Raw genomic sequence first — 10,783 nt, 5'->3', positions numbered from 1 at the left:
TGCACCCTAAGATTGCATTCGCTTTTTTTTGTCGCTGCACCATACTGGCTGCTCATATTTAACTCAGGGTCCACCCGTACCCCAAGATCTTGTTCACACACACTGCTACCCAGAAGTGTATCCCCCATCCAGTATGCGTGTCCCTGACCGATACAGTGTTCAACGGAACTATGACATCTTGTGATTTGGATGTTATGCCTCCGTTGATACAGCATTGATAACACTGTTGTAGCTACTCGACACAACTTGGCTTGGTCCTGGGCCATTTTAAAGTTTCAGTCCACTCTTGAAGAAGAAGAGTTGGTTTTTATATGCCGACTTTCTCTACCACTTAAGGGAGACTCAAACCGGCTTACGATCACCTTCCCTTCCCCTCCCCACAACAGACACCCTGCGAGGTAGGTGGGTCTGAGAGAGCTGTGACTAGCCCAAGGTCACCCAGCTGGCTTCGTGTGGAGGAGTGGGGAAACAAATCCAGTTCACCAGATTAGCCTCCGCCGCTCAAGTGGAGGAGTGGGGAATCAAACCCGGTTCTCCAGATCAGGGCCCACCGCTCCAAACCACTGCTCTTAACCACTACACCACGCTGGCTGGTAGGGGAAATGGCACCAGATGTAGGCAGGGGTGTCGGAACATCTGCACTTTGCTATCCACACTGTTGGGGGATCCAGTCTGACTCTGAGGTTTCCAGAATGATCAGAGTTAAACCGGTTCTGGAAACCTCATTGTGAACCATGGAAGGCAATAAGAGGAGTGTGGATGGAAGATGATGTGTGGCCACTCTGAAAAATCTTACATCTTTCAGCTGGGTTTTCAGCAAATCCTCCATGTGGAAGCAGCCTTTGTCTTGCAAAGGATGGAGAAAGAGCCCCCCTGCAGCTATAGACATCTCCCACTATGGCATGCAATACAGACCCCTGTATAGCTGCCATGACATGCCCAAGACAGGGACCCGTTGCATGAAAGGCCCTGGTGTAACCTCTTTTCTCCCATGGGCAGGGTCGCCTGGAGGAATGGACCGAGGCAGGAATCCAGATGGACAGCAAAGCTTGCAGCATGAAAGGCCCCGGTGTGAGCTCTTTTCTCCCATGGGCAGGGTCGTCTGGAGGAATGAACCGAAGCAGGAACCCAGTGGGACAGCAAAGCTCCCCGCAAGGGGAGTGTGGGCCCTGTGCTCCCAGCCCACCCACGGAACAGCCCAAGCAACGAGGTTACACCTCGTTTTGGACCTACCTGGAGCAGGAGCTGGAAAGGATCTTGCTTGCTGTCCGCAGACACCAGACCACTGAGCAGAAACCAGTGCCCGAAGACAGGACGAACACCCTGCCTGAGGAGAAGCTGAACCAACTGGTTGGAGATTGGCAGAACATCCTGGCTCAGATCAAGCAGCTCCCCTGGACTACACAGGGACAGAGCTGCCCGGCTGTGGACAACCGCGCCCCCCTGCCCGAAAAGCAGCAGACCTCCCTGGCTACGGACTACCAGCGGCCCCAACCCGAAGAGAGGCACAGCTCCCCAGCTATGGACCAGCAGAGCTCCCCATCCGAACGGGGATACAGCCCCCTGGCTGAGCAGAAAAAGAAACCTCCTAACAGGGCAAGGATCCGGATCAAGGCAAAACCCAGGGCCTCCCCGTCACCCAAGAGCCGGGGATGCAGCTCTTCCAGAAGCCGGGGACGCAGCTCATCCAGGAAACGAAGGTGCAGCCCGTCCAGGAAACGAGGGTGCAGCTCGTCCAGGAAACGAGGGTGCAGCTCGTCCAGGAAACGAGGGTGCAGCTCACGCCGCAGGGGGCCATGCTCTAAGCGCAAATAAAACTTGCACAGAGGGCAAGCTGGTGTGGGTATGGGTTTGTCCCGATGCATAGGGCAGCCCTTTGCTTTTGTGCACGCTCCTTCTGCAAGCTCTTTGGGTCTGGTAAACTCAGTTCCTTTGTTGACTTGGGTCTTCCGAACCAAGTGCGCCCCCGGCCCTGCCTTTGATGGGAGGGGCCATGGTTCAGTGGGAAAGCATCTGCTTGACACACAGAAGGTTTTAGGTTCAATCCCCACCATCCCCACTTTAAAGGAGGAAGCAGTAGGTGATGTGAAAGACCCCCACCCGAGACCCCGGAGAGCTGCAGCTAGTCAGAGTACACAATACTGACCTCGATAGACCCTATGGCCAGGGCTCAGCACAAACTTGTGAAGCATGTACCTCTGAGCATGTAGAGTACCTTTACGTCCTGACTAACTGCATTCTGCTCTGGAAGCCCACCTCTGAGCATGTACAGAGTACCTTGACGTCCTAACTGCATTCCTGCCGTCTGCTCTGGAAGCCCACCTCTGAGCATGTATACAGTACCTTTACATCCTGATGGGGTTGCCACGCCCCTCTTTGCCACCAGCAGAAAGTTTTGGGGGAGGAACCTGAGGAGGGTGGGGTTTTAGGGTTGCCAGGTCCCTCTTCACCATTGGTGGGAGCCTGAGGGCGGGGTTTGGGGATGTGATGGACCGATCATAGATCAGTCGAACAAAGGCAGCTAGTAGCAAGCAGTTTTATTTCAAATGCATGACTGCAGCTCTTGGAGAGAAAGCAACTCGTGCTGTCTATGTGATGCAGCACAGCTCAATTTATAGTCGCCACGCGAAGAGGTTACATTCTACCTATCTGCACTGCACTGTCTTTCCGCCTGGATACAGGATGGCTCCATTTCACTTACATGTAAACGTCACAACTTAAAACGGCGTTGTCTCATTAAACTTATCTAACATGGTGGCATTTTTACAGCCAACACACAACTCTTATGTCATTTCAAAATGTCATTTCTTCCATATCAGGGGCATTTCAGAGTGCCATAGATAAAATACCTTTCAGGTTGGCACTTCACTAGCCTGGGCTATCCAGGTCAGGGCTTGTAGTGGTAACATGAAGCTCAGTGGGCCTTAAGCATAGTTCAAATGGGTTTGTTGGGATTGTATAGTGATAGGATGTTTGATTTGAAGTGCCAGCCTGAAAGGTATTTTACCTATGGCACTCTGAAATGCCTCTGTGTATATGAACAGGGTGCAAGAACCCCCCCCAAACCCCTCCTTTCCTCCGTATCTCTGCCTGCTTGCTATTCAACACATCAGCATAAGCACACACACACACACACACTAACAGCTGTAATCTTGCAAAGTAAGGACACATTCGCTCCTCTCAGCTACAGAGCTGGTTCAATCCACAATCGCTTGTCCATTGTTCGCTAGGATCACGCCATGAGAAATGTATTAATGTATCGAATGGAGATGCACTGAAAAGAACTGTATAAAACTAATGCCCAGGGAACGGGCAGCGTGATTTTCTCTGTTTGTTCTTGGGTAGAGAGAGGGCTTTTCTCTCTCGAACCTTGGGCTGGTAGAGTCTTGATCCCAGCGTTTGTACTGTTTAACTTTGTACTATTAAATAGTAAAGCTGCAAAAATAATTCCTGATCTCCAGGAGCTATTTAGATAGCGTTTTCTAGGCACAACAGATTTAAAAAATTGCTGTTATCGCCTTCTTTTACGGAAACATACGTATTTAATTGCAGCAAATAAAGACAAAAGTCCTTTAATAATATTTCTCCACCATCACCGCTGTATGTGTAAGTGTGAACATCATTTTTTTTTAATTAACCACAAACAAATGTAATTTCTTAAACTAAAGCTAGTATTCACTTGAGAAATCATTAGCAATATTTATTTATATTTTAGGACAAAAATATTTTCCAGCTATGGATAAGTGGTTCAATATAGACAGAAGAGGTAAAAAATACTGATGACAATGTGGCAGAGTGTTCGCTACCAGGTTGTAGTACCCCTCAACTGACAAGAAAAAGAAAATTTGCTTTCATCTGTAATAAATGGTAAAATTATATGTATAACAAAGAATTGTTTTAAAATAAATTTCTTTATGGTTTATTATCAGTAAATGTTTGATTTGTATACCTGTTTTATATACCTATATACCCGGAGTCCCCTAAAAATTTCTCAGCCAAAAAGGGGTCACGAGTGGAAAAAGTTTGAGAAGCTCTGCTCTAGCTAACTACAAAAGCCTGAACAGCATCCACTGAGGTTCTGAGCAAGAGTGTTCACATGAAGGCATCGCACCATTCCCTCAGGCAGCCGGAACAGTCTCTGGATTGCTTGGCGCTGGCACCACATGTGTCTTTCAGCCACGCACGGAAGAGGTCTTCGTCCTTCTTCAGCACCAGGAACTGCCCGAACACATCACTAGCCTAGGTTCGGAAAGGAGAAAATACGTAGTGTAAGCAGCAGGGACAGGGAGCCCAGAGGGCGGTAAATCGGCCTGCCACACTTGTCACTGCAAGATTCCTTTCCGCCCTGGCAGGCATGAATCAGCTGTACTCCCAACGCTGCCTCCTCTTTGCCCAGCACCAATTGGTGCCGAACACATGGGCGCTCTTCTCACCTCCTCCTCCGCTCTCCCTGCATCACCCACTATTTCTGCCAGCCTCCTTTAGCCCATGCTGGGCAGAGTCCAATGCGGCAAGCAGCAGCAGTTCATGTGCTGATCACTGGGTGGCAAATTACCCCTGGTGCTGGGAAGCTAAAGAGAGCCATAGGCCTTTTATGCAGGGACATTTCCCCGCTGTCACCCCCACTGACTGCTTCAGGACTTCCTTTTGAGTATGCATGCCTTTTCCGTCTGTCAGAGGTCGCCTTGCTCTCCCCGTGCATGTTGCCTGTGTTTTCCAGATGCTGTTCTAGCCAGAATCTGGAAAATGAGGCCAAATGCGCAGGGAGAGCAAGGCGACCTCTGACGGGCAGAAAAGACATGCATACTCAAAAGGAAGCCCGGAAGCAGTCGGCGGGGGTGTCCAAGAGGAAACACCCCTGCATAAAAGGCCAAAGAGACAGACCGAGTAAGAAATACTAGCAGTTGGTTCACTCCAGGACCAGCTGGAGCAGGGGATCTTCTGTGTGGTTTCGCACTTTGGAGGACGCCTCAAGTGATCCTTCTCTTAAGCATGCAAAGATAGACTGTGGCGCCTAACGCTTTGGATACAACTGCTTTGAATCAGACACTATGACTCCACCTCTCCAGGGCAGAGTCATTGCAAAAACAAATGGTGAGTGGGCAAGGAAGCTGGTTGTTGACCCGGAACTGTGTCAAAGAACCCATTGAGCAAATCTCAATTCTGTAACTGCACTGAGTTCCCAGGTATTTGTAAATCTCAACTCAGCCTCTGGCAACACTTAACGCAGCCAACTCTGTGGCTCTGCTTGCTTCAGTAGCGTGGCCCATGATGATCACAGCGTGCACCTGCTGAGAGGGTCTGGGCTCAAATCCCTACTGCAGCCAAAAGGTTTACTGGGTCGCCTGGGGCTAAGGTTCTCTCTCAGCATCGTCTATTGTACCAGGTTGCTGGAAGTGTGTGGAGGAGGGAGAGCTCTACTGGTCAGAGCTCCTGGAAAGAAGGGCACAGCTAAAATGCAACAATATGTACCACATCACTGGCTCACAGTCTTTATAAGAAGGGGGCAGATGACTTTGTGAAAGTGTTTGGCATGACAGATTTTCACAGCATTCTGCACTCACAAGCACCTTGTGTGGAGCAAGTTATAATATTTGCTTATTATACATCCCACAGGGATGTTACGGCAGTATTCCAGGAGGTCTCCTATCCAGTCCCACATCTACTTAGCCTCAGCAAGGCTGCTGCATTTTGCACCTTCTGATCATACCCTAACTCAACAGCCAAGAGGCTCTGGAACAAAAAAATGGTATAAAATAGGCTGGTTTCCCTGAGCATAGTTCTCCAGCAGCCCTGGGCACGTGCCTTATGCCAGTTAACTGGCGGCTGCCTCTCAAGAAGACCAGCAAAAGACTGAATGCATTAAAGCCCAACCCTCCAGCTAGGTTCATCTCTCCCCCTCCCAATAATGCCCTTCAGAACCCATGGCCCAGAAAATACCTTATGAAAGCCTTTGGCTTCCAGCTTCTTGCCAAGCACATCTCCAATCCCGGCCAGAGAGCTGACAGGCTTCTCGCCCATAGGCTCCCCCACAAAATCCCGGTGCTTTCGGCTGGTGGACATTTTGGCTGTTGCTCTGCCTGCAGGCAAGAAGAAAACTAGTGATCAACCAGGTATCATAATTAAGGTGAAACAGAACATTACTAACCCACTACAATCACAGACAGCCAATTACATCGAGAAAGGACGTCCACACAATATGGGAGAGAAGACAGCAGAACTGAGACCTTTCCTGCCATTTCCTTTATGTTGTATGACAGTCAGTGCAGCCAAGTCGGCCTCCAAAGGCACCATAGAGTATTTATTTACTTACTTCATTTATACTCCGTTCTTCTCCCCAATGAGGACCCAAAGTGGCTTACCATTAACTCCCCTCTACAATTTTATCCTAACAACCACCCTGAGAGATAGGTTAGGCTGAGAAGGTGCGACTGGCTCAAGGTCACCAGGCATGCTTCCATGGCAGAGTAAGGACTCAGATCTGGACGTCTCAGATTCTAGTCTGCCACTTAACACTATACTACACTGGCTCTACCTCTGGGGTGTAGGAGTCTATGCTACCCTGCCCTGTGTTCCTACTTTTACTGGCATGGATCCCCAAGGGTAAAAAAAGAGCCCGCTACACCCAAAATATTCCCTTCTACATATGCTTAGTACAGATGAGGCTGCCTATTGCACTTGCTCCATGTAAGAGCCTGTTGACCAGGGAGGATTGTATGAGAATTGTATGAGCATGCCTATTATATTGGGAGCTATAGAACACAGGCGGGATGGTGCTGCTGCAGTTTTCTTGTTTGTGGGCTTCCTAGAAGCACCTGGTTGGCCACTGTGTGAATGGACTGCTGGACTTGATGGGCTTGGTCTGATCCAGCAGGGCCTTTCTTATGTTTTTATGAGAAAGAGAAGTGAACCAAACATAGCAAAGTTAATGAAGCCCAGCACCTGGGAATTTAATGACAACATAATTCAGAATATTTTCCTATCCCCAGGGGAGAGACTGTAGTGCCCAAATATATAAGGGCTAGAATAAAACTATACTATATGCACACATATATACATATGTAGATGTTTGGGAACGTTGGCATCCACAACTATAAGTTGCCAACAGCTTACCCTTGCTTACCTGGTACTGCCTCACACCAGTAGAGAGAAAGCTGTCTCTGAATTACCTCTATCCTTAGGAATGTGGTTTCTGGTTACTAGCTCACAAGATCAAGCACTTTCTCGGTGACGCCTTCGGGCAATATCTATAGGCTAAGCTAACTAACGTGGAGTAGACACCTAATGTGTATTGGTGCCTTTGTGTATCAATCTGCTTGTAAGCAGCTATGAGCCTGCCCCATTCTAATGCATAAATGATGCTGACCTTCCTTTGTTCGGTGGTGAGTAACCCTGTGCCTTATCTGTGGTTAACTCATCCCAGCTCTGTGTTTAGCTAAATAAAGACTGTTGCTTTTAACTTAACCTCCTCATTGTTGTCTATCATTGGACTCTACAAGACAACCAGGCACTTCAAGACTCAACACAGTTTGACAAATTTCTGCTTTGGATCCTTCACCGTTCACACAACCACATGCACGTTATAACTGAGCAGTGCTTTTTGGAAGGTAAAAAATAATAAAGAAAAAAGTGCTGGTATTCATATTTAAGGCTGCATTAATTTCCATCAATTTCCTCCCCATAGATTTGGGGGGGGGGGAAACCCTCCCAAGGTGCCAGTACTTAGTGAGAACCACCTCCAAAATATGCCCTGCAACTGAGACAGGGAAAAAGAACATAGGACCAAAAGAGAACCATCCATGTCCTAAGATGAAAAGCCCTGCTGGATCAGACCTAATGTCCACTTTGCCTAGCAACCTAATTCTGAAAGAGGCACCCTGAAAAGCCACAAAGGCCTCCAAACTGCCTTCCCACCAGATTCTGATAACCCTCTTTCACTGGAAATCCCTCCACAGAACCCCATACTAATAAACATCCCAAACAGATCAAGCCAAACAGATCAAGCCAACCAACAACAGGAAATCAAACAACTATGAAAGAACAATCCTTGCAAAGTGACTCAAACAACAAAAAATTTTTGGGATGGGAACAACACACATCATTGAACAGCACCATACAACTAGTTGTTTTTAACATCAATGCCAACCCCTCTGGAAAAAGAGCCTCTTAAAAGGCCTCCCTAAACAGAGCAAAGAAGAAGGCTGCTGCACAGATACGTTAATAGGACTGGTGTAAAAAAAAAACCCGATCTCTGGTGGAGGCTATGTGAACAAAACAAGAGGGCAGGAACAGCCACAGTGCCTGTTGCAAATCTAAGGCGGTATGCAGCCTCATAATAGTCTTTCAGATACTGAAATTTTAGGAACAGTGGAACAAGGAACTCTCCCACCTATGTATCATCAACAAAACACTTGCATAAGCACTTCTTCAGTATCTGTATATGAACTTTTCTGCAGAATTTTGGAGAAAAAATACTCTTCAAGACTTACCAGGTGTCAAGTTCTCCAGCCAACCTGGGCAATTCCCAAAAAGCCACTCGCTCAGACAGCCAAGTCAGAAGCTGGTAAACTTTATTGTAGAAGCATCAGGTACAGCTCAGGTTACTTGCGGTTTCAAAGCTGCTAATGGCAGCCCAGCTTACAAGGGCTAAACTTAAGGCATGGTTACATGATTACATCACAGGTGCCATTCCTAGCAAGCATGGGAAATGGGTGATAACAGTCCCAGACGGAGAAGGGAGGATGAAGGGAGGAAAGCAATCCAAAACAGTCTACAGCCGCCAAGGCCACAGCAAAGGGTGGGGGGAAACCAGGGGTGAGAATTGGCGAAGCAAATATACAAACACCAAGGACAGGGCCTAATACTTATGTCAAGAGCCTGACCCCTTGTATGGGCCATCTTCAGCACAGTTAACCAGGGGATCTCCGCAATGCAAGGATCAGCGGCCAGCAAGAGAGGGCAGAACCATCTGTTTGCTATCTTTGCTGTGGCCGCTCAACGTGATCCATTTCAAGAAGGAGGGGCCCCCAAGTATCATGTTAATTTTTCTAGCAATTTCCACAATGTTAATTAAAAATACAAAATAAAGTTTTTCTATTCTTTTATTTATTTAAGGACACTTATGCCCCACCACTCTACCAATTATCAAACAGCAACCAAGTCCGCTAGCTAAATAAAGAAGTAAAACAAAATTAAAAGGATCATAAGGAACCAGGGTGATAAAGACTTTAAAACAATATATCACCTTGGAAAAAACTTGGGTTCAAATCCCCTCCCAGCCACGAAGCTCACTAGATAAGCTCCTCTCTGCCTCAAAGGGCTGCTGGGAGAATTAGAAAGGTGAGAACTCTGTGCTCCTCTGGAGGAAGTGAAGGGGGAAAGCGCCATAAAATAGACACCACCCCCACAAGAGAGCCAGCGTGGTGTAGTGGTTAAAAGTGGTGGTTTGGAGTGGTGGACTCTGATCTGGAGAACTGGGTTTGATTCCCCACTCCTACACAAAAAGCCAGCTCTCTTAAGACACTAGTCACAGCTCTCTTAGAGCTCTCTCAGCCCCACCTACCTCACAGGGTGTCTGTTGTGGGGAGGGGAAGGGAAGGCGATTGTAAGCCGGTCTGATTCTTCCTTAAGCGGTACAGAAAGTCAGCATATTAAAAAAACTCAACAGCAAGTCTCAGGGCAGCATTGCAAAAATTACACTTGGGAGCCAACTTTAAAGCAAAATAAGGAAAGGCAGCAACAAGCAAGGCTGCATAGCCGGAGAGGCATTCCAGATGTAGAGAATGACAGTAAGTGATGACAGGACCAACCTTACTCTGATAGCTGGCCAGATTTTAAAAATGTGCCTCAGTGGTAGAGCCTCTGCTTGGCATGCAGAAGGTCCCAGGTTCAATCCCCGGCATCTCCAGTTAAAGGGACTAGGCAAGTAAGTGATGTGACAGACCTCCACCTGAGACCCTGGAGAGCCACTGCCGATCTGAGAAGACAATACTGATGGACCAAGGGTCCGATTCAGTATAAGGCAGCTTCATTAGTGCAAATATCCAAATATGTGTTCAAATACTAAATCTGCCATAAGACTTGGGCTTTAACCGCCTCTTTGAGGTTATCAATGGGACAACGAGCCATATTAAAGAAAGCCAAAAAAAAAAGCTCGCCCTGTAAGGTAGGCTGGCAGCGCCGTTGCCGCACAGATTTGGCAGTGGGGGGGCTGAGGCCACCTGGCGAAATCATCATGTCTAAGGCTCGGCTGGGTGTTGGCGCCGCTCAATGGCGGCTGCGGAGCCCATTACGTGGCTGCTGGTGGTGCCAGGACTGCAGAGGAATGGCCAGTACCCCTCCTTTCCCTCGCTTGCCAGATGGTTCGGGTGCTGCTCCGGGTGTGGGGAGCGTGGGTTGGAGCCCAGCCTCTGTCTTGCATTCTGCAGCCAATCAGACCATTGTGGGGGGAAGGTGGAGTTTGTCTGTTGGCTGCCTCCCCCCAGAACTCGAACCCATGCCTCTTGTGTGACGCCACTTTGTCACAGAAGATTGCTAGTTGACTTTGGCTGTCATGTGGTCTCAGCAAGGCCTACCTCACAGGGTTGTTGGGAGGAAAAGATGGAGGGAAGGTGAACGATGTCAGCCACTTTGTCTCCCCATTGAAGAGGAAAGCAGCACAGATTGAGAGGGTGAAAAATCTCACCTCCTTTATAAAACAGAAGGGGTCGAAGAACCCCTCTGAGCTATGAGAGCCAGTGTGGTTGAGTGGGGAGAGGGTCTGACTAGGATCTAGGAGGGCCAG

At 48.2% G+C, this 10,783-nt stretch overlaps 1 protein-coding gene across 1 annotated transcript; it reads right to left on the bottom strand.

Moving 5' to 3' along the window:
• Window positions 1-4,092: 4,092 nt before the first annotated feature.
• Window positions 4,093-10,233, bottom strand: LOC130481124 (barrier-to-autointegration factor-like). The gene is made up of 3 exons (XM_056853823.1): window positions 10,221-10,233; window positions 5,941-6,080; window positions 4,093-4,239 (listed from the first exon to the last, which is right to left on the bottom strand). Exons 1-3 carry the CDS (start codon window positions 10,231-10,233, stop codon window positions 4,093-4,095), a joined length of 300 nt encoding a protein of 99 aa, XP_056709801.1.
• Window positions 10,234-10,783: the final 550 nt, after the last annotated feature.

Source organism: Euleptes europaea, chromosome 7 (assembly GCF_029931775.1).
Source record: "Euleptes europaea isolate rEulEur1 chromosome 7, rEulEur1.hap1, whole genome shotgun sequence".
In the NCBI taxonomy this organism is placed as follows: domain Eukaryota; kingdom Metazoa; phylum Chordata; class Lepidosauria; order Squamata; family Sphaerodactylidae; genus Euleptes; species Euleptes europaea.
Note: the sequence above shows the minus strand (reverse complement) of the source record. Positions and strands in the feature narration are given on the sequence as shown.

Excerpts from the sequence above, each read along its gene's own strand:
- LOC130481124 (XM_056853823.1), bottom strand. Across the intron at positions 4,240-5,940 it reads AAGCCAAAGGCTTTCATAAG|GCTAGTGATGTGTTCGGGCA; the intron begins GTATTTTCTGGG and ends TTCCGAACCTAG.